Source organism: Agelaius tricolor, unplaced genomic scaffold, assembly GCF_023055355.1.
Source record: "Agelaius tricolor isolate 1412-34295 unplaced genomic scaffold, bAgeTri1.0.p SCAF_6, whole genome shotgun sequence".
Classification (NCBI taxonomy): Eukaryota; Metazoa; Chordata; class Aves; order Passeriformes; family Icteridae; genus Agelaius; species Agelaius tricolor.
This window is the reverse complement of record NW_027269266.1, coordinates 12,577,381-12,604,671: the sequence shown is the minus strand read 5'-3', so window position 1 is coordinate 12,604,671 and position 27,291 is coordinate 12,577,381. Positions and strand designations below refer to the sequence as shown.

The window sequence follows — 27,291 nt, the reverse complement described above, 5'->3', positions numbered from 1 at the left end:
AGCAGAAGGGTGAAGCTATTAGGAAATTTTAGGAGCTCCTAGCTGAAATTTCTGCCTTTTTTTCTTTTTATTCCTTAAGCTTATTTTTAGTTACATATATTATTTGTGTTCCAGTTTGCTTGCAGTACTGCTCTGGATGAGTTTGAAACAGGTAATCTGTGTGTCTACAGCAGCATGCCTGCACTAATGAGCCAGTCTCAGTAGCAGGATGGGATTGCCTGGGCCTGGCACAAGCTGGGACACCAGTGAAGGTTTTGGTTTGTCATTGCCTCCTGCCAAGTCAAGCTGGAACCTGATGGAGCTCACTTCACTTGGTGAAGAGCCTGTATACAAATGTAGACTCTTCTCTGCAGTATGCAGCAGGCCTGAGTTCTCTGCAGGGCTGGTTCAGTGATGGTAATACTGTCAGCCTTGGGGAGTAGCTCCCAGTGTGTTAAACCTGGCCATGTTTGCTGTCCCCTCTCACACTTGCTGCATGTGTCACTCACTATTTCTGCACATTTAAGGAAGTTCAAGCATCTCTTCCCAAGTATGTAAATTAGAATGTTGGAGGAGACAAGGGGTAAAACTGAAAGCCAAATGGATTTTGTAAAAGGGAAATTATTTCAGTTTTCTCATACACGTTTCTTCTACTACCTCCTGGGAGAAGGTTCAAGTACACCTTACCCCTGAAGTGTCTGTTTTCTTTCAGGTTTTCGCCAGGTAGCTTCTCCCAGGTATTTTCTTCCTTAGATACCTTGTCATAGTCACCTGTGCTTATGAGTGGTCAGCATTTTAGATGCTGAGATCTGGGCTACTCCTGCACATTCATTCCACTTAATCTTGGAGAGAAGTGAGCACTCCTGCAGGGCAGCCCTTCTCCCCTGAAGCAGGTGGCTGTCAGGGGACGCTAAGCATCCATTGGAAGTACTAAATATATTCTATTAAAAAAAAAAAGTGTGAAATTCTTCATTTGTGTAGTCACCAAAGAAGAAAATAAAACAACAAAACATAATTTCAGATGTTGTTTACTACTCATTCCTCTGATGCCATATCCAGTGAAGCATGAGTATTATTAAGGTGTAATTGATAACATACTGTATCTCAATCCAGATATTGCATCATGACTGGGATGCATATACCTTTCCTTAAACTATTTAATTCAATGTCATTTGAATTATCTATTAAACTGTGTAACAAATGAGTAAGCAAGTAGGGTCAGACATGAGAAATTAAGCATGGCTATTCACAGGTAGGTCAGAAGACAACACTGTGTTTTTTAAGTTTTGAATTCCTTAGGGTAATTCAGTATAAATTAATTCAGTGTATAAATTAATTCATAAAATTAAAAATAATTTTACTGTAGTATGATGAAAGTAGGGCTGTGCTTTTGGTCATGTTCCTAATGAAGTGAACTTATGCTCATGTGCAGATTCTTGTTTGTGCATGCCCCAAGACCTTCTTTGGAATGTTATCTCTAAACTTGAATTTCATTAGCTGATATTTCATCCCATGTGGGCTGCCCACCTGCTAGTTTTTAAAGTTTTTATTGTGTAGGTGTTGGTTTTCATTCTCATTTACAGCTCATATAAGTGTGGTTGTCGTGCTGCCTTCATCTGTATTTGTGTGTTATATTCTTCTCTATTTACTGTGTCATGGTCCTAACATACTGAGCAATACTGTGCTATCATGTGAGAGTTGGGTTTATTTTTAACTCATTTGGTTCATAGTTGAGTTGTATTTTTTCTGTTATGTTCCCGTTTCCATTCCTGCTTCTGTTCTCAGCCCAGAGTACAAACACAGCAAGGGCTGGGGTTCCCCTTGCTGGATTACAATGAAATTGTTTTTCCTATAGTTGTTGACTGTCAAGTAGGTGATTTTTAGGTGATGTTAGGTACTTCATAAATAATTGTAGTTATATGTGTGTAAACACATCTGTGTATCTATAGTGTTAATATAGACATATTTTATAAGATTCAAATTTTATTTTTTCTGTCTTACTCTTTATAGAGGTCACATCTGATACTAATGAATACAAATAACAGTTTAACATTTTTTACTGTTTTTCATTGGTTTTGGGGCTCAGCTTGCTCCAGACCCTTTTGTACTTTATGGTGACCTTGGTTTTTTTGATGTTGAGAATATGTAGCATCACAATTGGTACCCAAAAGTCATGGGATTTTTTCAGTTTCACTTCCTTGATCCTTTCCTACTTGCTTGTGGAATGCCACTGTGGGGCTGCAACTTTCTTGATCTCTGATGATAGTGTTGAATATCTCGTCCTAAAACATCTTAAGGGTCCAGACCTGTCACCTCTCGAGTTCATTGTGCTTTGTGAATCCAAACTCTGCCCTTCTCACTGTGGTGGGAAACGTATCACAATTCTTTCTTTTGTTTATCAGAACTCAGTATTCTTCCATGGCTTCTGCAAGGTTGTGAGGCAGCTGAAAGCAAATTACCATGAGGCTCACAGCAACCACTGAAACTACTCTTAACACAAGACTTCTCCCAGTTACCAGGTTATACACTTAGTTGCATACTGGATGAGAAAAAAGGTTTCTCTTTTATTTATAGTAGTCCAATGAAGGTATGCTCTCTAATATTAGGAAATGCTTGAAAACCTTCCTCCCAAAATGCTCATACAGGTAAGAAATCATGTCTAGTTGACTCTTTGTTTCCTCCAGAAAATTCTGCTTGTGAACGTACTGCAAACAGCAAGTAAGAGGCTTTGTTATTACCAAAAGTTGTTAGAGTGAAAGTACAGATGAACTGTCTTATACAGAACAAATAGAAAAATCAGGGGTGGCTTATCAGTATATGTATAGTACATATAAGATAGTGCATCTTTTTGGAGGAAAATATTTCGTTTCTATTCAGGCATAGCTCCATTTCCTTGACACAGGTTAAAAAAATCTTACAGCTATCTGGAACACTGGCCTAGCTCCTATGAACAAATTATGGAATTTAAGGTAGATGGAGGACGTACACCTAAGAAAACAGAAGTTTGCAAGCTTTGGGGAATGAACCAAACTTTGGTGACATTAAGGCTGAGAGGATGTATTTCTTTGTGTAAGCTATTTCCTTTTCTAAGTATTCATTAAGGGCTGTTGTGAGGGAGATGACAGTGAACCAGATGAAAAAGCAACATACCTAATGTGGAAATGAACATGTTCTAAGATGCCTGTTGACATCAGAACCTTTTCTTCTTCTCTATTGTCTGGAACTGAAATAGCACAGCTTGCTCCTTGCTTTTGTGTAGATTTTGCTGTAGTCAGCTGCAATTTTATCACTTCACTATGCAAGCTACTATAATATGCTTTATTTAAAACAGTTAGAAGGTGTATCTGTGTAGAATACCAGTACTGTCTGACTGAGAAGAGTGGATCCTTTACACTGCTTTCTAGGGTGTTTGTGGGTGTAGGTAAATGTTTTGATAGCTGTGAAGTTCTTAATTGAATCCTGAAGTTAATTCAGTTCTTAATTGAATTGAACTTCTGAATATCCTTTATACAGGAGGTCACTCTTGCTTTATGGTGAGACCACAAAACACCAAGAAGATGCAGCAGGGTGGTAGGTTAGGTGTGATGCTGTGGGGATACAGCTGCTGGGCATGGCCAGCTCCAGGTGCAGGTACAAACAACAATGCCTCCTGTGTCTGTCCAGGAGCATGAATACTTAAATATGACATTTTAATATTAAGGTATGCTTCTAGGTTGGAGAAAGATTTTGATATTTTTACTGCTCATGGCAAATATTAGCCTTTTTAGAATCAGGTCCAAAGCAGCCTGTGAACTATAGAAAACACCTTTGAGCTAAATCTGATAAGTAAGTGAGGCTGAAATTGTAACTGGGTTAAATACCTCAGAAAGGTTTGGGGAGTGGGGAAGTATTGGGGTCCCCTACTCATAGAGCTCATTTTCCACAATGGAGCAGGTGAGGACTTTGGCTCTATGGGTGGGTATGGCACAATGTATCAGCAAGCCTTGAAAAGCACAGACACGTCTCTGTGTGTGAAGGGGGCAGCAAAGATGGAGCAGGGCCTGGGGGGAAGCTGTGTGAGGAGCAGCTGATGTCACTTGGGCTGTTCAGCCTGGGGAAGACTGAGAGGCCACCTCACTTCAGTCTGCAACTTCTTCATAGGGGAAGAGGAGGGACAGACACTGATCTTATCTCTGGTGACCAGTGGCAGGACCTGGGGGAATGGCCTGAGGCTGTGTCAAGTGAGATTTTTCTAGTTTTGATATTAGGAAAAGATTCTTAACCCAGAGGGTGGTTGGGCACTGGAACAGGCTCCCCACACCTGGTGCTGTGACCACTGCTTGCCAGAGTTCCTGAAGTGTTTGGAGAATGCTCTTGGTCTCATGGTGGCATTCCTGGGGTTGTCCTGTGCAGGGTCAGGAGTTGGACTTTCGTGGTCCTTTTGGGTGCCTTCCAACTCAGGATATTCGATGATTCTATGAGTATCAAGTTAGAAAAACAAAGCTTATAACAGGAAGAAGTGCTCTAATATGTCTCACAGTAACAATCAAGTGTGGGGTCAATAAAATGAGAACTATTTGGGATATTTTTTGCTACTAATTTTTCTTTTTCTGGTAGTGCTAAATTAACGTCTTTAAATTGTGGTCCACTTTTATAGTGGTCCACTATTATAGTGCTTCTGAGAAAAAAAAAAAGTGTAATTTTTATCACTTTTTGTCTGAGCTAATTGATAATTTATTTTAGTGTTGTCATATTTGTCATTTTATCAAGTAATCTTGAATCTCAGAAAATATGGGGAACAGAGGAAAAAATTAGAACTTCTACTTGTGCAGATCTTTTCTTGCTTTTCTTTGTGCATTAATTTCTAATTATTTAAAATCTCAGGAAAAACAGAGAACAGTCTCATATGATTAGGGCTCTGCATAAGTTGTTTCTTTGTGCTGTTCTTCTGGGAAAACAGAGAGAAGCTGTTTCATATTCGTATGAAATGTTTACATAATACACTTGCCCATGCAGCTCTGTGTATTGTATTAACTTAATTTGTATTACTTTATATTTGTAAATAATGCTGTTGAAGCTGGATTTTGTGAGCAAGTCTTAATAGTTTCATTTCTTTCAGATCTGTTTGCAAACTACCCCATAATTGGCCTGGTTTATTGATCTCACAGAGATTACGTGTCTGACACTGCACCAGTTAATAAAAGGTTTTGTTGGCTTTCTTTAAACTGAGTATTTGAGAACACACAGCCCTGTTATGCTGTAGAATTTAAATTGCTTATGTACTGGAATATTTACTACCCTCTTTGTTGTTTCATTTCAGAATGACCTTATTTAAAAATGTATGAGGCTATTTATAATCGACTCTGTGGCAGTGATTAAAGAGGTGTGAATAATAGCTTATTGGAAGTTGACAGCTCCTTGTTTGCTAAACTGCTGTTGGAACGTTTATGCTGCTCAGTTGTACCTCATTTTTCTGAGGGGAAGCTGCATTTTGACAAGTGCATAGAACAGGTATATGTGGCTGACATTTTTATTATTTAAAGAAAATATTTTGGGTTTATTTCTTTAACTGCACATAGTTAATTAATTGCCTACTCTGTGCCTAATGATCTGTGTGTTTGTAAAATAAGAGTGAACAAATGCATTTTTACTTGCAAAAATCAGATGTTCTGTCTGAATAGAAAGTATAGCTCCATATGTGTTTGATCAGGCAGCCAGGCATCTGTCTTTCTGATGAGGGTAAGACTGGTCTCTGATGTTTTTGATTTCTGATTAGGATTCTAAATATCTCTAAATTCAGGAAGACAACCAGGTAATTTTTTTCATTGCTATTCAAAAATAAGAACAAAGGAAAAAAGGACCATGGCTTATTTATTTGCTAGTCACGTTGAAGTAATTCAGTTTTTTGTAACAGCATACATAGATACCAATGAGCTTGTAGATAAGACTGATAATCAGATAATACTGAGTGTTTATCCATACAGCTGATAACACAAATAACTTTCTGCCTTTTGTTTTGCCATCACTAGTATCTCATTCAACCTAGTGGACTCACTTTAAAGGTGAACAGTAATTACAGCCCCTCTTCACTTTTGTGTCTTGGCTTATGGGAATGAGTAGTTTCTTGTAGTTCTGCACAGCCCATGGTGGAAGTATAAAACATAAAACTTTTTAGCTTATTTCAGAGAGGGTATGTCCGAATACTGCAGGGACTTCCATGTGCATCTTGAGTTTCTTGCAACCAAGTAAATTTTCTCCTTTACAGCACTGCCTTTTAGCAGTGACCTGACCATAACATCAGAACTGTTTATTCAAAGTGTTTAATAAATGGTAAAGAAATTCATCGTTTCATGTTGGGTTATTACTAAGAACATGTTACTGATCCTACTGCACTATCATGTCTAATGGTACAAGTCACAGTAGAATTACAGAAAGAATGTATAATTTTGCTAGATCCTTTAAGAATTCTTAATAGAATAATTGGTACCAGCAAAATGCTGCCATAGAGGTTATGTCTCCATAAGCATTGGTTCATAATTTGACAGGTTTTACTCCATAAGGCACTAAAGTGAGATAGTGCATAATTAGTATTCAGAGTGCACTGAGCTAATGGACTACTATAAGATCTAGATATTATTTAATGAAATATATTGTGAAATTAATCTTCATTTCTTCTGTTCTTAAGAACTAGATTGGGCTTTTTACAGAGAAGGGAGGTTGTTTCTTAGGTGTGTTCAGATTATGACAATATATTGTTTTCAGCTCTTCTGGTTCACTCAGCTTCCTCAAAACTCTGCTTCAGTTGGCCAAAAATTAATGTGAAGTTTCACTTAGGAGTTGGTTTGTAGTGTTGAGTGTTTCCATTGTGGGTAGTCAGACAAAATGCTTGGGAATTCTGGAGAAAGGAATTTGAATGTCATATGGCTTGAGTTTTCCTCAAGTATCTTGATAGAGTACGTGTCAAGAATATGTAGCTTTGCAAAACAAGCAGAACTTCATATAAAAAAAATTATTTGGGATATCAAAGTTCTAGAACTCTGTATGGTTTTCTAAGTGCCTGAAATACTTTGTCTTACAATTATGTTGTTTATGTATGCCTTATTCTCAAAGCAATGGCCCTAAGATTGTACTTTTTCATCCAAAAGCATATAACCTGAATTTGCTGTTGAGCTAAGCATCATAGGAGGATTGGCTTTATACTTTAATATGTACTATAAGTAGTGTATTATTTTTTTATTTCCTTAGTATTCCTAACTTTTCTGATCTCCTCTTGTATGTTTAACATCACTTTTGGTTTACTTAAAAATGCAGTGCTGCTGTCCTTTCATTATAGCAGGCATATTGCAATTTGACTATTTATCTGAAATTCTTAAATTTATCTGAAATTTTTGTTGTAAATTCTTCATCATCCTGGCCACTCTGATAGTCTTGTGTCTCAGAAGTCGCTGTCATTGTTCAAAATTTCTAGTCACAAGGAGTTTAAATCATTTTTTGTGTTAAGAAAGTTTGGTTCCTTTGTGGTTTTTAATGTCTTTAAGTAGATATGAGTGATATTACAACATTGTAATGTTGGAGAAGGAACCTGGAGTGAAGCCAGTGTGGGGAATGTTCACATGTGTTTCTGTGCACTGTGTAGTAAATGAAGAGTTTAATTACCCATTCTACTCCCTTGGTTTTTTCTCTTTCCTTTGTGGCCTTGAGTTTGTTAATCAACAGACCTCATAAGTGAGCTGGATGATGGATTGTTCCAGCACCTCTACAGCTGCTGCTTTCCAGGGCATGGCCATTACCTGCACTGGCCAAGCCTGTGGCTTCCTATTAGACTGCAGTGTTTACTAATTGATCTAAATTTAGCTGGTAAAGCAAAGTTGATTTTCACTCTTACCCTAAAGGGTTTTTAAAGTCATGTTGTATTTAAATTGTGATGTGAAGCCTCATGGGTCTGTTCTAAATTCTTTGCTCTTTGTCTCTCTCTGGTTTCCTTGTCCTCCAGAAAGAACCAATATGTCATTTATGTCAGCTGGCAAAAAGATGGGTGTTCTGAAGGCAAGGGTAAACTTACTGACTCATATTTTCAAAGAGAAATATTTATTTCACCTCATGTCTCATATTTGGCTTAAAAAATAAAATTGTAGGATGAGATTTCATAGGTGTCTCTCAGCTTTTACCAGTCCACAACACATCTCCTGAGTTTCTACACAGCTTCTTTAACCATAAAGGTTCATTCTAATAATTGTCTTTCTTAACATTCATGGAGTTCAGAAAAGTTGTAGATTTAACTGGGGATCCCTAGAGCAGTATGGATGCATTTGGCTATTACTGGTATATACAGTGTTATTTTCAGCTATTTCATTAGACTTTTTACCAGGCAGTTCTTCAAACTGGCCATAACACCTCCGAGTATTTTACTTTCTGTGGTAAAGGAAAGTTAGGGCACAGAGTCTTTCCATATAATCCTCAACACAATGGAAATGTGTTCCCAGAAGTGCTGTTTCTGTCAGGCAGCTTGCAGAGTTGTGGGGCTTTTTTCTTTTTAAACATCTCATCTCATCTTACCACCTTCATTTGGCCATTTGTTTTTCATGAATAAATTGATTTCTTATTCTGTGATGGCTTCTCAGTAGACTTCTGCTCACTGACTGTGCTTTTGTTCTAATCCTCAGTCCATTTCCCTGCACCCTCCTGTCTCTGATGGTGTCACAGCTTCAAAAACACTGAATTCCCCTGAAAAACTAATCGGGTATTAATGTAGCCCCTTCTGCAATTCCAATTCCTCTAGGAAATCCTGTTTATTTTAGTTACACTTGTAACCATAAAGATGTCTCAACTGCTTCTAGGAGGAACAGAAGATTAGATAGATCTTCATAAAGGGTGTGGGTATGTTCTTGGAAAAATCATCAGAGGTTGGAAAATATATTTCTCTTTTTAGAAGATCCAAAAGTCAGGTCTGATCACATTTGAATTCTTCAAATTCTATGGTTTTTGTTCTATTTCCCTTAGGAAATAAGAGGTTGTAAGACTAGAGATGTTTAATGTCTGAGCTATTAACGCCAACTCTTCATCATTAAGATTCACAAATGGAGTAACTAGTTTAAAATATTTTAATTTCTTTAGCATTATTTCTATTGCTGCTATTCCTTTTCATAGCATATCAGTGAATTGCAGTTCACTGTTCTGATAGAGCAAATGAGATTCTTAAAAACTAAAATCTGCTCTAGAAATACTCTCTATTAAATTAAACTATCACATACACTAAAGTAGCTACAGGTAACACTATGCCTTTGCTGTCTTCAGTAGCTCTCTGGCTTGTAATTTTAACCAGATAGTTCTTAAAAAATCTCTCAGATGCTGTCTGTGAAGCAGTAAAAAAAAATCACAAGGTATTTGGAAATTTTTCTCCCTTTTAGAATTTCTGTCTCTTCATAGGAGACCTGATACAGTAAGCTTGAAAATCATTTGCCTTCTAAACAAAGGAGTTTTGTAAGAAACCATGCATTGAGGTTTGTTAGGCTTCAGCTGTTTCTGTAGTTGCCTTTACAAAAAAAAGTCTGACTGGCAATGAGGGCCAGATGTTTCTTGCTGTCTTCCTCAGTACTCATCTGAAATCAGACATGTCTAAGTTGCTTTCCAATTGTCTTTTCAATTTGTTTACAAGAAGTTAGCAAAATTAAATTTAAGAATACCTGTGCATTAACGGATGCATATCAAGTCATTTACGTGAATAAATATGCGGGTGAATAGGGTCTTTTTTTTGGAAATTAGTCTTCCTGCTTAAGCTACCCACTAACTGATCCTTTGTTGGATTGTTCTTTATTGCTGTTTGTTTACCTTATGTATGAATTTCAATGTTGCATGGAACAGATAAGCTCTTTTAAATTAAAGTCTCAAAATGTTTGACTTCATCCTTGTGTAGACAGTGGGAACTTGGAGGTGTTGGACTAAATTGAGTACAGTTATTCATCACTATTAATAAGTCTTGGAACACACCTGCCATACAGTAAATTCCAATATCATATTTAAAATCTTAGTTTTCTTTTTTTTTTAATATCTTTTTGATCCTCTTTATTTGCTTTATTTTTAAAGTACTTTTTGGTTAGGAATCTTTTACCAGCTTTACTGTGCTGTGTGTTGATCCTGTGCAAAGATTTGTGCATGCTTTCATAGAAATTCAGTGTATCATGTAGTTGCATACTGTAAAAAGTTGCATACTGTAGTTGCATACTGTAATTATGAATGGTTAAGAAAGATTTTAGCATTAGCTTATTAGCTACTGTTCATTCAGCTCACTTTACATTCATGTTAACACTAACTGAAGAATGTCAAAAGAGAATGTATTTTCTCTGTTCCACTGTTTTGTGCCAAACACTTAATTTGCCCCTCCAAATAATAATTACAGATAATATTATATAAATATAAATAACAATTATCTGCAGTCTCATTTGTTGTTTTTTTTAAGATAGCTACAAATTAGTGAAAGATTAGAAATATTTTTGCCTGTGGGTTTGGGGGGGCTTTTTAATGACTGGAAAATGCAAAATAGTGTAAGGAAAAATTCACTTTAGAGTTTATGAAGAAATAAATGTGAGGCTGAATGAAGCAAAGCAGCTGAAGGAGTTTCTCCAGAGACACAGCAGAGAACAACACTGGCTTTTTTTGAATCTTGGTCACATTACAGATTAAATTACTTCAGTTCTGTTCAGTAAAAAAAGCTATTTCTTTCCTGATTCTAAAAATGCTTTCTGGACCATTGTTTCTTTAAGGTAGAGAAATACTTTAAATTAGTTAAAAAATAAATACGAATATTAGAAATCCTGGCACTTGTGTCAGTTACAGCCATTTCTCCCTGTACTGGGTTTGCTTGTGAATTTGATATCTCTCTTGAGAGAGGCAGATTATTTTCTGAAATCATTGAGCAGTATACAAATTTTCAGCAGTTGGTAGAAATTTCTGTTGCTGGTAAGATTCATAAATGCAGGATTGAACTATAATCAGAGGAATATAAGGCTTAAAGGCAAGCGTAGCATCAGCAAAGAACCCTGATGCTCAGCAAGGGAAGAGTGGGAGCCCTCCCTGGGGGTGCCAGCAGCCTCCAGGATTGCAGGAAGGGCAGACAATGGCCTTCCTCCCCTGCTTCACTGCTCTGCCAGTCAGAGAGACTGTTCTAGTGCTCAGCCACCCTTCTGGTGAAAAACCTTTTCCTGCTATCCAGCCCAGACCTTCCCCAACACAGTTCCTTGCTATTTCCTCGTGTTCTTTCACTGGTCACAAGAGTGAAGAGATCAGTGCCTGCCCCTTGGCTTCCCCTTGGGATCAGTGCCTGCCCCTTGGCTTCCCCTTGGGATCAGTGCCTGCCCCTTGGCTTCCCCTTGGGATCAGTGCCTGCCCCTTGGCTTCCCCGTGGGAGGATGTTGAGGACCACACTGAGGTCTCCCCTCAGTCTCTCCTCCAGGCTGAACAGACCAAGTGACCTCAGCCACTCCTCATCCAGCTTCCCCTCCAGACCCTTCAACACCCTCATGGCCTTCTTTGGACACCCTTTGACAGCTCAATCTCTTTTTATATTGTGGCACCCAGACCTGCCCCCAGCACTTGAGGTGAGGCACTCCAGTGCAGAGCAGGACAATCCCTCCCTTGCCCTGCTGGCCATGCTGTGCCTGATGCCCCCCAGGTCAGGGTTGGCCCTCCTGGCTGCCAGGGCACTGCTGGCTCAGGTTCACCTTGCCATGGACCAGGACCCCCAGGTCCCTTTCCATGGCTCAGCCTCCAGCTTTCATTGCCCAGCTTACTCTGCCACGTAAGTTCAGACAGAGATAATATCGTGTCATCATGTTATGTCTGCTCTGAAGTTCCTGGCTTTGCAGGGTATTTTCTTATTCCTTAAGACTGTTTTGATAGATAGAGTTTCATTCTTCAAGGCTGGCAGTGCTGTTTTCTCAGGATGTTATTTCACATTTTAAGGGAAACAGTCTGAAACAGTTTGCTAGAACATTTCATAATTTGCTAGTTCATCTAAGTAACTTATATTGAGAACTGAATGAGAATTTTATTTTAAATTTAGGCTAGGGCCTAATTTACTATTTTTTTGTGTTAGAGTGCATATATTAATGTATTTCAGAAAGAGGCTCTTGTATGTGTTTCTCTTCATTCTTGCAGCACTTTCTCGATGCTGATTTGAATCTTCCTATCTCTGATGGAGAGCAGCTGTAGTGTCAGTATCAGCATGGCTGTGTAAATCCTGAAAGTTTATTGTATTCTCATACCTTCTTTGGGAACCAGACTTTTCTTGAAGCATGTGCTCACAGTGACTGTGAAATATTGCAATAGATAGATAATGGTTATTCTTCAACACGGGAGCCAAAGAACTGGTTTGTCCAGTTTTTGGTCAAAACATGTGGGTTTAAGTGCCTTTGCAGGGAGATTCAATAGCTATATGTGAACAATTTGTGCACAGGAATGGAACAGTGTAAACCCAGATTACAGTTTTAACAAAGTTAACCCCAGCTTTGGAAGCATCTATAATAAATTACTTGAGCTTCAGAGAAAAATAACATCTTGCCAATGTGTGCTGTGGAATACATTCATAGACTTTTGAAGTATTTTCAAGAGGTTAGTATGGCAAAATATGTTTATTTCCTTAATATAATATTAGAAATACCAATTAAGTTTCATTCTGATTTGTATAAATATAAAAATGTTTATTTAAATGTATAAAATCCACTGACATAAAACTTCCCGTTACTATTTTAGCAATGTATATAGTCCTCATGGAATGCATCTTTTGAAAATTAAATTATTCCTTAAGCTTTAGGCTTCCATTTAAACAGGATAAATGAGGCCTTTCATAATCTTATGTAGCCACCTGTTTCAAGAGAACACCAGGGATTGTCTGTCCTTGAAGTCCAGTAAAATGCTGTAAATCCATTGCGTATTTTTTGACCATCTCTTTTTTCATGCTCCTTCACTGCAGTAGATTCCTGAGAATGATAGCTGTTCATTATCTTGCAAAGGGAACAAGCCACACTTAGAATTTAGATGGTTCTTTATTTCCCACTTCACACAAATAAATTATATAAATGGTCAGTGATTTCATATTTTAAAAGAATTGAAAATCAGTAATGTGAAAAATCTGTAATGTGAAAATGAGCATTGCAGAAATGTAGTAGACAATTAAAAATTGGAGGGACTTGGAACTTGTCATACCACTCCCAGACAGCAATTTTCTGCTGCCAATGTTTTGGTTGATTAGCTGTGAATATAAATGCAAAAATTATGTGCAAATCATGTATGAATATGCATAATAAACTCATGTTAGTCAAGTACAAAGGTATGTGTAGCAAACCAGATCATCCAAATTGCATGCTAAGACTATATTCATCTACATTTTGATATTCTAGCATCCCTTTGTAATCTTTATTTTCAAAAAAAAGGGAATTAGGAATGTTTGCTCTAACAATCTGTCATGATAATAACATATAATCACTACAAATTTGTTACCCTGAATCCAAAATTTAGGACTCATATTTTGAAAACTGAAACATAAAACACCATTAAAATGCTATATGTGGGGTAGGAGTGAAGCCAAAATATAACTTGTCAACTTAATAGACAAATTAAAAAAAAGTCCCTTTACTGTGTCATAAGTGGGGAACAGGCACAGGAGTTACTCAAATACTGGAGTGTTTGAACTTACAGTCAGAACAAATAGATGGCCATTGTGCATTTGACAAACTGCCTCTCTCCCAAGAGGTATATTTAAGAAATTTAATGGAGATTAAATTTGATTGGAGATTAGGGGAAAAAAAATGTTGTGAAATATGAAATGAAAATAAAATATGAAATGAAAATAAATTTGTACTCTAAATAAATTTTGTGAGTTTATTAATTTAGATTATATTTATGCAACATGTCTTCAAAATTGCATCATTTATTACTCTATTAATTTAGGGATGAGTAAAGAATTATGTCAGAGCTTCACAAGGCATGTAATTAATTTCAGTGGTATGTGTGCCAAATATAAAATTTTCATAATGCTGAAGACTTTTAGTGGCATCTTATGATAGTCATAAAATTTTTGGAACAAGAAAAAATTTCTGTCATAGGCTATTCATGTGTATAAAATGTGCCATTTGAGTATCATCCTTCTGCTTATATTTAAAAGGATCTCAAAACTTTAAAGCCAAACTGGTATTCCTGTATTGTAGTGTTTTTATTATCCCTGAAATAAATATTTACTGTCTATAAACCTAGGTAATGATGTTATATAAAAATGTATTATGAAATAGATACATTTATATACAGTATCATGAAATATATACATTTATATAAACATGTCAGCCGTGTATTCCTGAAGGATTAACCTGGCCTAATGGTATCTGAGTTGAGTAGCATTATGGAGTGGGTTTGGCTACAAGTGATAGCTTCTGCTAACACAACATTTTATGTAGAATGCTGTGGCTGTAGAAAACGTGGCTGCCAAGGTTTTCAGCATGGATTAAGGTAATTATCAAACTGTAATTCAGATTAAGTCTTTAATGAGGATAAATCTAAAGCAACTGTGTTAGAGTTGTGTACGATTTATGCTGCAGTTGTGACCAGAAATAGGATATTACACTTTTTCAGCAAGTTGGTCAGTATGAGGGAACTTTCAAGTAATTTTGGTGTGTGTGGTTTATGACTGTATGTGTTTTAGTGCCTTCATCTTGCTGCAATCAAATAGGCTCCTCACCACATTTTCCCAAATGATTGGAGCCCATTGGTACCTAGTGCCAGTTAATGATGAGAATTTTCTGTGGCTCATCTTTGGTTGGTTGCATTTTTCTGTGTGCAGGGTTAAATTTCTACTGGAATAATAAATCACCTTTTTAAAAACCTAACTCTGAAAAAGTAATTAATTGTCTTATCTCCTGAATGTATCTCTTAGGTAATTTTTTCAATATCTGAGAAGTTTTATAAAGAAAAAAATGTCAACTGTTTGGAGTTAAGAGTATTTTGAACATAGAGCAGAGTGGTACAATCACCAGTAAAAAGGTAATTTTTGAAGAGTTAAACAGATTATGTAATACATGGACATACTTCTTGCTCTCAGCCTTTCATCAGTTTAATTCACTCTTTCCATTTGTTCAGTAAGTGGAGGTACTGAAAGGTGAAGGTTTCTCAGATATTTATACATCTTACACTTGATTTTTATGATCACAGTGCTCAGTTGTCTTGGAGGCAGTAAACCCCTGCAGCCTTCAGAATGTGAGGGGCAGATTTGGGTGTGCAGATTAATTTTTCCAGTCTTCTGAGGAAAATGATAAACTGTGCAACTAATACTGGTGGCAGAAATCCAAACTTACCAGCAGTCACATAGGACATGAGGGAAAGGTTTTCTACTTTTTTCATCTTTGATTTAATCAGACAGTGACTAAAACATTGCCATCTACCCAGAATTGGTCTCTGCAGTATATTTTTGAAAATTCAGATTTTTTTAAATTATTAATATGAAGATTTTCTGTTTAAGCCTGTGCAACTTTATGGAAAAATTGTGTCTTCTTTAGAAAGTGAAAAATGGGCAGAGTGCAGATTTATCAAAAGTTCATGCCTGTGTATTACATAGCTACTCCCACTTTCTGCTTAATATTTATTTTGTCCAAATGCAGTCACAAATATAAATAATTGTAAATATTTTACTGTTGCATAGGAGAAGTTTTGTCACCTATATTGAGTGAACACTACTGTGCATTTTCTGCAGCTCCCTGAGGGACAGCATGTGAAATGGATGAGCCCTGAGAAAGAAAAGTTACAATGGTACACAGCTTCTTCCCTTCTGAGTGTTTAAAGCTGCAGTGAAATTATAGAAATTAAAAAAAAAAAGCATGGAGGGGATATGGTTCTTTTTTCACTGCTTCATAAATACTTCACTGTTTCTATAGATACTTCCTTAAAGTATTAAATTTCCTATAAGTTTTTGTAAGGCTTCCTGACAGCAGCAGGTGACACGGAATTACACAGAGTTAAGTTCTCATTTGTAGAAACCTTGGCTTGTACAGTGGTGATAACAGGCCGAGGGTACAGTTAATTTTCTCATACACCGTTGGCTGTCTTGTTTTTGAAGGTTAATTTCTTTCTTATGGGACCATTTATAGTATTTTCAAACCTGTCAGCACCTTGTAGTAAATACAATATTTCAAATTATGCTGCCACTAAGAATTTTTGTATTTGCACGTAGCATTTATACCAATCCAGAGACTATAAAGAGAGAAAATTTGGGCAATAGTTAGCTTTTTCATCAGAAAAATGACCAGCATTTGCAAATCCAAAAGAGTCCCTTTGCAAGTCCCTTTGTGCCACTGAAAGACTGAAAGACTTCATTTTGCAAAGCTATAAAGTTTGCATTTTTAACACAGAAAAGCTGCAGAGTAATGAAGAGTCTCAAAGCAACATGGTGAAAATTATATTTAAGTTACTTCGCTGTAGGAGCCCAAATAAGGGAAATATTTTAAAAGCATATTATTTTTGTATTATGATATAGGTATTCATTTCCAAATCTAACTTCAGGCTGTCAAACCTGAAAATATGTATGTAAGTATGTATCTGTATGTATACATATGTAAACATATGTAAACAAATGTTTCTTGTATTAAGGATTATTTTTGGACCAAGGCTAAACACCTGAAATGCTTGTCTGTGTGTTACTCTTTGCTTCTCATCTCTGCACTTGTGTCAGTTCTACATACAGCTGAGTTCTCAGCTGAGCACTGGAGTTATTTGTGGAGTTTCCTGCCCTTGGAAGATCTATACATTTGTAACAAGTAACACTCTGACATCAGTGGTGGCAGAGCTTCCACCGTGTCTGCCCCACTGGGAAGCCTTGAGCTCGTCCTGCGTGTACATGACTAAACTGTTCCAATGCCATTTTGCAGGTAGGACTAAGTTACCTGAAAGTGGCATGATGATAAGAACAAAGGCAACCAGCAGAAAGTTTTCTCACTGAGACTGGAATATTTGCCACATTTGCTCCCAGTATCACTTATGTCATCTCGGGGTGTAGTGCCTGAGCTGTAGCCATTACCCTTATTCTGGGGAATTGGTCCTGACTTAGATCATCAGAATTTACTCCAGACTTTGCCATCAACATTGATAGTCAGGGGTATTTTTAGTTTCAAATGCTGATGGATTTTAAGACCATAATTTAAAATTGACAAGCAGAAAAATTCTGTTTACATTGTTGATTTTAATGTGTGTTGGATAAGCCAAGCCAAACATCCAGTGTCCCTCTTGGTAAAGTATTTACAGCACATTTTTTCTGCAGTCTGTTTGCAAAGCATTTATTTTAAACTCAAAGTTTCTTTGAGTTGACCTGAAGAGCAAATAATCCAATGCATGTGTATTGAGGTGATTTATATACCTTAGAGCTTATTAGAATTCTTGAATTTTGTGGCTCTAAATGTGTTGGAATATTCAGTCAAAGTGTGTCATGCTGCATTTGACTAGAATTCAGTTAGGAGGTGTAAAGCTATTTTGAAAGAGGTTTTTATTAGTTAAACAAAATTATCAGAAATTTACGTGGTACATATAAATATTTAGACTTATATTTTTCCAACTATTCATATATTTATATAAACATGTGTAGGAGATGTAAGTCTGGTCCCTTCAGGCAGAGGAAGGACTGAATCCAGTTTCCCCATTCTTGTGTGAGCACACTCCTGTGTGTGTGTATATCTACACAAATATAAATCAACACAAGTCAAACTTTTATATATAAAAGCTATTGCTGCTCTCCACAGTCATAGCACTTATACTGTTCTTAAAAGCAGAATGACTTTTCTGAAAATTGCAAGTATGTTCTTAAATTAAATTTTAAATGAATTGTTTCAGAAACTAATCTCTGGCATGGCTGTTGTTCCTGAACAATTTAATTGAAAGTATAATACAGTTTCTTCATTCTTTGCACATAATGATATCTCATTGTGTATTTTTACTGAATTCAACAGGCTACCTAATGGAATGTTTTTTGCTGCCTCCACTCTCCTCTATAAATGCTGCTGGCCATCTCAGTGCTACAGGAAATCACTCTGCTGCCTGATGAAGGCAGTGACATGAGTGTGAAGCAGCAAATATTTTCACTAAGGGTTGCTTGTACTTGTTTGGGAAATACTGGCAGTGTTTCCACATAGCCAAATAGTATGGCAGGTAAAATTCTAGATGGATAGAAGTGAAGCAGTGTATGAGGAAGGGTCCTGTGATGGATTCTGACCTGATTGTTACTATTTAAGAATATCACTTCCAGGTTTACAGATAATAAACCTTTAGTAATGCCAGCTTAATTACTTGTGGAAGTCAAAAAAAGTCCTAGAAATATGGTTGTGTTGTTAGAAAAGGGATAGAGAAGAAAACAGTGCATTGTAGTGCTGCCATTCTAATCCAAGATGAATGCTGAGTGCAGTTCTAGATTGTCACCTCTCCCCCTGCTAACACAGGGATGCAGCAGAACAGAAGGTCCAGAGAGGTGCAGCAAAAATGATCAGTGGAAAAACTTGTATGGGTAACAAGTGAACAAAGACTCTTCATGTTGTAGGGGAGGGCAGTGCTGTGATGTGTATAAAATCATGGACAGCACAGAGCACACGAGGGGGGCACACAATGGGCACCCACTGCAGGGAGTGCAGAGCAGGTTCAAAATCAACAGAAGAAACTTATTCTGCCCACAATACAGAGCTGTGAAACTGCTTGCCTCAGACTAATGTGGATGCCAAAATTTTCATGAATCCAAAAAGTAAGCAGACAAATTCACAGAAAATTAAGCTCTTAGGTATGAAGACAGTAGAAGTCATTTAGGAATTCCAGAAGCCAGAAAACTCTAAGCAGAGAATTTTAGTAGAAGCATGAGCATATGCCTTCTTTTTTCTTAAGCTCTTTCTCATGTTTCTGCTTCAGGTGTTAGCATGGTTCTGTATATATTATTACATGTCAAGTGCATGTATTAAACTGAGAGGAAAAATATGATAATAACATAAAGGTCTATGCAGCTTATCAGTGGAGAGTTGAAAGTATGGCATTTCATTCAGGAGCAGTAACAAAATTAATAGTGTACCCTAAAATCTAAGTATAAAATACTGAATGCTAAATGACTAGGTTTCAGACTTCACAATATATTTTGCTTAAATATTGCACTAGATCCAAATAATATATAGGAGCAGATTTTCAGGTGGGCTGACAAAGAGTAAATGGTTTCCAAGAGATGATTGTAGGGTGTCAGAGCAGAAATCCATGAACTGGGAATGAACTTCAGAGAGCACAGGAGTTGTTCCAGTCTGTAGAATCAAACCTTTCTTTCTAGGAGAATTCATGCATGAGCATTCACAGTTTTTTTTTGGAAGAGCTTTTAGAAGTAGGATTTCTTAAAGATCAGAATCTCTCACACCTGTTCTACATCCCCTGCCAGTTCAGTGTTGAGATGCTGAGCTCACACAACTCAGATGTGTTGGTTATGTGTTCAACATCTTAAAAAAATTCAACAATGTTAACTCACAAATTCCCAAAAGTTGTGGGGGGTTTTTTGTTCAGTGGAAGTAGGAAGAATTTTTGGGATACATATGGAGAGGTGTACAAAAGACAGCTAGTAAGAATGCTGGACCAGATCCTACATAAAAGACAGTGAGCATTGTTGAGTATTGAGCAAAAGGTTTTAGCAGGTTCAAAGCAGCCTTCCAGATCCTGGTATTACATGTTAGGCATTTTGCCTTAGCTCTGTGGATTTCTGTCCTCTTTTAAGTGCAGTTCTGTCCTCTTGAATGATTTGATCTCAGATCATTCTGATGCATGTTCTACCATGTATGTTTTTATCTTATTGAGTGACATCAACTTGATGGTGTTATTCCTTGTGTTGGGAATGTCATCTTTCATGCCATCTAATGATTCTGAGGGCAGGTTTGGATGGGGAGTGGTGAGCAGGTAACTGGTGACAGCTTTTTAAGAAGCTTTCCTTCTAATGCCACCCAGATGGCAATAATAATAATTGTATTTTTGGGGACTCACCCATTATGTTATGGAAACAATGAATCCTATAGTCTTTCATCACCACAATGTTGGTGTTCACCTTGGATTTCCTGGTTTTACTGATTTTAAACCAGCAACTAGCAAATTTTTCCTTTCAAATATCATGTTTGATTTGATTAGACATATGTATCATAGTTGCCCACCTGTATTCAACCAGCAAAATAATATATATCTCTGTTTTAGCTCTTTAATCACTAGTTCCATCTGAGCACATTTCTTTTTTAATTAGAATTGTGCAATGTCATGCATTTAGGACTGTAAAAATCCAGAAAGTGAAGCTCATTTGCTGCAGTTCATTTTGCAGTCATTTGTTGTTAGAGCAAGGAAAATTTCAGCTCAGCTAGTGATTTGTTCTTTAAGAACCAGGATACTGTATCATGAAAGTGATCAAGAGGAAAAAAGTAATTATGGTTCATAAAATGTATTTTTAATTACGGTTTCATAATTATTTGAGATCTTATATAGTCATGATATAAAAATTGGTTTTATTGAATCAATATTTAGTCTTCAGTGTAATTTATAATATGTTTTTTGAGGCTTTCTATTAATCTGTGAAAGTAAAGCTGAAATTAATAATTAAACTTTAATAATGTAAAATTTTGCTGAAGTGTCATACTGTACATTGAACAGAATAGGCCCATGTGTGTGTCATACATCATACCTGCTTGTCTGTGACCTGTCTGCAGCTGATTACAGCCATGGCTCATGATCTGTGGCTTTTACAGTTATCTTGATAAGACACCCCTCAGTGGTCTGCAGCTTGTCCCCTGTGGCTGATGGCCGTCCCTGGAGCGGTGGTGGCCGAGGGTGACGTAACCTCTCTAATTGTCCTTGCTTTTCACAGAGCAATGTCTCATCCTGGAGACACTGACTGTTGTTGGTGCCAAATTTCTGTGATCCAGGCTGAATTATTTTATTTAGCTAGTCGCTACTTTTAAATGACATTAGCTAAAAGTAAATAGTACTGAAGTCTGAAATACTTGTAGCTCCTTCACTGGGAAGCCATAGCTGTTCCGAGCAAGGTTTTCTGTGTGTTTTATTTTCTGCATGGAATATTTTGCCAAATTAGAAGCCCCTTGAAGTCATCATTTATGTATAGTCAATTTAATTTCTTTCTGAGATTGTAAGCAGTTGTCTCTACGTATTGCTTTTGTATTGAATATACTTCAATCTTTATCCGAAAGGTTTAATGAAATTTATTTCTCCCAACTTCAGCAGCTACTCTGGCGCCAGGCATTGAACAAGGCTTGTGAGCTTGTTGTCCTCTTCTTTCAGTGGTCACTATTCTGAGGAAACAGCTAGGATGGGAGGAGAAAACACACAAAATTATGTACAGATAGGGAAGGTTTAAATTTGGCTGTAGGACTGAACTGAAGAAAGGAGAGGGGGAGGATGATTACCCCTGGAATTGAATGCCAGATGCCATAGTTCCTGTGAAACATGGAGCCAAAATCTGTCTGAGCAAATGGAGGCAGCAGCTTCCTACTGCCACCCATTCGTCTTGCAGGGTGCCAGGAGCAAATCTGCATTGCTAAAGCTAAGATTTGCAGCCATGAAGGTATCAGTATGGTATCATGTAATGGGATTTTGATTTTAATTTTAATTAGCTAAAAATACAGTAAATTACAGGGTTTGATTGTTTTTTTAACCATCGTTTCCATTAAAGAGTGTTAATACATTCTTTGAAATCAAACACTTGACTTTGAAAGCTGAGCATTCAAAAAAAGTTGGAAAATGTTGAAATGAAGATTGTTCAAACTGTTTTAATTTGTCTCTTGCATGTATGCATAACGATAAGATCTTTAATTATGTGATCACATAATTTTTTCACAGGAGGAATGCTGCCCAGAGAATAAATCAGGGGTGTTTATTAAAGGAAGCTGTTGCCTCCAGAACCCTTGCCTTAATTGCTGGAAAGCAGAGTAATTTAAGTAGAGGGCTGCAGGAATCAAAAGCATTCTCTCCAGGGCGTTTGAAAGCTCCTCAGAAAGACTAGATTTTACTTTCTCATTTTGAAAGAGGTTTTATGTGATTCTGGAAGGTCATTTATTTGGAAGTGGTCTCTATGTTTCTGGTTGCTGTGGCACATGGGCCAAAGTACCTGGGCTCTGGGCACAGCTGCATTTGGAATGAACACAAGTGTGCTTTGAATGTGTAAAACACTGTATGAATGCAAAGTCTTCTGAAAAGTACAGCCTAAAGTGCCCTGCACTGATGTGGCAATGCCAGGATTGCCAGAAGACTTTTCTGGGTTTTAAGAAACCAGGTTCCAATCTGCAAAATGGAGATAGCATCACCCTACTACAGTTCAGTTAGTTATGTGTTTTGAAGCATTCCTTCTGAATACCATCTAAGGGAATTATGTAGAATATAAAATATATAATCTTATAATTGTACAATAAATAGTTACAATATATTGCATACAAGCATATGCCATACATTATAATATATAATATGGAATCCCATTCTGGCTAACATCCTATAAGGGAAACTTTGGGTGCACTGCTGGCTGAAGGGAGTAAGAAGTTTGAGCAATCACTTTGCAATCTAAACAAATGAGGCAGAAGGCTACAAATATTCAGTTCACTCCATTAAACTGAGCATTCCCTTTGTATTTGCTATCACTGCACTAGATGAGGCAAGGAAAGCAGCATGTAATCATTTAGTTAAAATTATGTGTAGATATATGAGTGCTTCTGTCATTTTAAGTGCTTGACTTTCTGCTGTGTTTGGTGGTGGGTTTCCTGGCCACCCCAAATGTGCTGAGACCTTTTAGATGCAGCTTTGGCAGTTTTATTTTCCCTAAAGCATTTTGGGGAGAGGAAAGAAAAAATGTTAGAACCAGATTTCTTGTATGCTTTATTGTCTTGCCTTTTTGACAACTGATTTTTAATGAAAGAAACTGAAATCCCAAAGATCAGTTTTGCTTTTTATAAGGAAGGAGGAGTTTTTAACTTTTGCAAAGTTGGCACTTGAGTATAGTGAGGATGAATGGAAATGTTTCATGGTGAAGAGAGCCCTAATGACTATATCAAATCTGTAATGTATTTAATGAGGAAACATTTTTTCTCCATTAGTCTAATTCTTGAAGACAAACTGTTTGATTATGGTTTTGTTTTCCATAAAACCACTCTAAGTCTAATATAAGGAATACCACTTAATTTCCCAAACTAAATAGGAAATTTATTTTTAAAAAAATAAAGTATTCATTATCTACATCTGAACTTATCCCTATAAATTTTGATCCTCACTCTTAATTATCTCTTTTATATGTGGCAAATGAAAATACATTGCTATTTTATATTAATAATACTCTGCATCTAAGCCTCAGAGTAAAACCCAATCAAGAGAAAAGGCTAAAATTATTTTCAACTTCCTCTTGTTTTATGTCTGTTCTCACACTTTTTTAAAGTTGCATTTACCATTCCTCAGGAGAATGAATTCATAAATCTCGTCTGCTTTGGTGAGGGAATTTTGTCTCCTGTTTTTGTATGTCTTCTATATCACACAGTATTATAGCATCACTTACAGTAGCTATTTTACTTGGCAAAATCAATTAGAGGACATTAAGTGAATATCAATTTATCAATTGAAATGGACCAGATACTAGTTTTTAGGCAATTTGCCCAAATTTGCTGTTTTAGAAGATGTCAATACCATGAGTAGTGGGGAGTTACTACATTTTTCAAATAGCACTGTGTAAAATATGGAAACATTGAATGATTGTTTTAAATTGAAAAGGCTCTTTTGTCATTCTCATGCATGTTTTAGATGAGACATTTTTCTCCTGAATTGGAAGGAAATGAGATGGTAGCCTATCTGTTCATAATGTGACTCACTTTTCCTGGTTACATGCATTTTTAAATGACTAAAATATCTACTCTAAAAAAACTAAAAAAGAAGAGCTAACTTCAGAAGAGCAGGAGTCTGGTTTGCTATTTATCTACTTTAATAGGCAGTATTTCACATGAAATAATCAGTGGCTTCTTGTGAACTAACAGTGACAGGATGCAGGTATCATAAAGTACCATGATTATGTGCCTCCCAGGTATAATTCTGATAACCATTGAAAGAGTGCTGCAGCCAAGTCTTGTTGGTTTATCCATCTATAAATTTATTCTCTTTCTTACACTGTATTTTGAAGCATTTTAGTAAGAAGTTCAAGCTTGGCAGTGGAGAAATAATACCAACGTAGATCTGTTTCATAGTTTAACTTCAGTGTGAGTAACAAGACATTTAAACAGACTGTGAAAGTAATTTTTTCTTAATACAGTTTACTTACAGTTCCTTACATTTTTAGCTGAAATGACCGTAACTGATCTTTTGTGCCGACAAATGAAGACTGTTATAATAATAATCTGCTCACATATGACAGAAACATATATATTGTCATGTAATCCTTTGTCCAAAGACTTGCAATATGTTCTCCAGGCTAAGAAAGTAGAGTTATTACCTTTTTATGGTAACTGGGCAAGTGTTACGTGAAATTCCCTAAGTGATCTCTGTGATTTTTCCTTTCACATTCATCCTGCTGAGGCTTTAATGGGTGTAACTACAAGAGCTTTTAGCTTGACTCAGGAGCACTTAAGCCATTCTGAATCCAGTCTCATTCTTGTTCCCACTTGTTTCCCTGTGATTCCCACAGCTGGAGCGTGGGGTGCCATTGGTTACAGGAGGAGGCAGTGGGAAGCTGGGCTGGGGGAGCACACAGTGTGTGCCTGCAGGAAAGGGCTGCTCCTGGGGCCCCGAGAGCAGCTGGGCTGCCTTCTCTGAAGGGTGCTGTGCCTGAGGCCACGGGGTCTTCAGTGCCATAACAATCATAAATGAGACATTTGGCAATGCTGGCATCCACATTGGAGTGATCCAGCTGGAATTCTGTTGCTCCACTGTGGCTCCACCTCTGGGGTTGCCCGCTGCCTTCTCTTGTGCAGCCTTATACTGGGTGTGCACAGTGAGAGGGGGTGGGAGCCCGGGAGCTGTCAGGTGCTCCTTGTGTGTGACATTACAGCCAAGCTGCTCACAAGGCAGTGCCATCCCCATGGCCAAGAAGCAATAATTATGTGACCCCATGCCATCAGTTAAGAGTATGTTGATCAGTATTTTGTTTTTGTCTCTCCACAGTCACCAATTATAACAATGTGGTAGAAGCAAACTCAGACTCAGATGATGAAGATAAATTGCATATAGTGGAAGAGGAAAGTGTAACAGATGCAGCAGACTGTGATGCTAGTGTGCCAGAAGATGATTTGCCAACGGACCATATAGTGTTACCAGAAAACAGTGAAAGAGAAGCGAGTACAAACACTTGTTGGGAAGATGAAGGTATGTTCATTTCTACTGATGATATTATGGAAAGAAAGTTTTCTAAAATGAAGATTCAATAGAACTTTTTTTGGTTCCTTTATTACTGAAATAACATGTAAGATTCACAACCAAAAAAGAGGTTTTATAACATATTTATTTAACATACTTTATTTTCTTAATTTATTATTTGAAGCAGATTCAGAGGTGCATTAATTCTGTTGACTTTGTTTAGTAGGAGCTTCCAGACTGTAGATGCAGCATTCCAAGGGCTGATTAAAGACTAGTTACTTGATCTTGGTTTTTTCAAGTCTTTGCCTGGCAGGTCTCTGCCAGAGCTCCCTGTAAGGTTCAGGATTGGCTCAGCTTGGGGAGTAAGCAGTAAACAAAAAACATGAAAAAAACCCAATCAGATGTAAATTTCTCTCTTTTTCCTTGTAAAATACAGGCAGAAAAAATAATTTTTAGATTATTAGTTTTAGAATTGGCTATGTAAATCATAATGAATCATTACTTTGAAAATACTGGAAGAAGGTAAGTGTTGCACATATTATGCAGCAGGTTTAGAAGCTGAAAATTTTAAGCAGACAGGAAATGGACCTTTTTTTACTGTGGAACCAGATACTGAGTTTCATAATATCACACAGCATGCTTACTTTTGAGCCAAATTGGGATAAATGTATAAATTAGTGGAATTTACTGTGGAATTTGGCCTTAATGCCCTGAAAGATACAGAATGTTTTTCAGCATATCTGAACTCCAGCAACAATTCCTAGCATCCACTTTTAACAGTGGTGGTTTAATACATGGTGCATGACCTCACATCTAAATAAACTGAAAGCACTCATATGGCCCTAACTGCAGTCCAGCTGAGAGAGAGCAGCTGAGAGTTCAAAGAACAGCATCAGCTCAGCCTGTTTTTACATAGCTGCCAAGGTATGCTGTGCTGGGAAATGAGTGTTTTGGAGCTGAATTACTAGGTAGGTAATTTTCTTAGTTCTCCTGTAATATCTCCTGCAGGCTTCAGAAAGTGTGGTTACATTAAAGTGGGCTCTGGGTAGGCTTGAACCCTTCAAGGACAGGTGTAGGAAATCTGAAAAGGGGAAGGAAGAAGAGCACTGGCTCCCAGACATTTGGGATCAAGACCTCTTGGACTGGCTGTTTTCTGGAGATGTACCCATCACACAGCATCTGGGGCAACTTTCTGTGGCTTTTCAGGGCTCTAGACATGCACTGCCATCTTTTTTGACTTCTTATGTGAAACATACCATTTTTAACTTATAAAAATTTGCTTTCTAAAATTCTAACTTCTCTTTAATTTTAAATTCTTCTGTGGTTGAAGATTTGCAATATAAGCAATGTCTCTCTGCTTTGGAGTTTGCCAATGAAGACAGAATTTCATTGGTAGCCAGACAAAAGATTAATCAATTGCCATACAAGCTTGCTCAACACCACAGATTTGTAAAAGATCTGTAAAAATTATGTATTCTGAAGCCTCTTTTGTAGCAGTCTGGAAGGGTTTTTTAATTTGATAATAGGGGTTTTTTTAAATAAATAGTTGAAATTTCTGGCAATGGCTGTATGTGAAAAGTGAGGCTACATTAGGTTTTATGGAGCTTTGATTTGCTAGGGTAGAATACTGTTTATTCTTTTGATAGCTTTCCTAGAAGGAAAGGTCTGAGCTGAAAATCACATCATCAGTCTTGGCTGCATGTTAGAAATATGAAGAGAGAGGTACTGAATACATGATCTCTCACATACAGGGGAATGTTCTGGTGTAGATGGTGTGCAGCTATCTTCAGGACTAGTGATTACCTTTAGGAAAATATACTCTAGAGCAGTTTCAGTAAGTTGTGTTTCATCAGTAAAGTAGTACTCAGTAGTTCTGGGTTTAGCTGAACTTGACAGAATGAGTTTTTTGCATATTTATTCTGTTCACGCATTGCCCAGAATAGAAACAACACACATAACATTTCTGTATCAGATTAGTTT

The 27,291-nt window shown here is 37.1% G+C and overlaps 1 protein-coding gene across 4 annotated transcripts in view; it reads left to right on the top strand.

Moving 5' to 3' along the window:
- The window catches only part of ZEB1 (zinc finger E-box binding homeobox 1), a 120,281-nt gene that overhangs the window by 70,975 nt on the left and 22,015 nt on the right, over nt 1-27,291 (top strand). For all 4 annotated transcript variants that reach the window (XM_071428711.1, XM_071428708.1, XM_071428709.1 and 1 more), the window contains exon 2: nt 25,120-25,320. In XM_071428711.1, the coding sequence (XP_071284812.1) occupies nt 25,120-25,320 (201 nt within the window). The remainder of the gene's footprint in view (nt 1-25,119; nt 25,321-27,291) is intronic.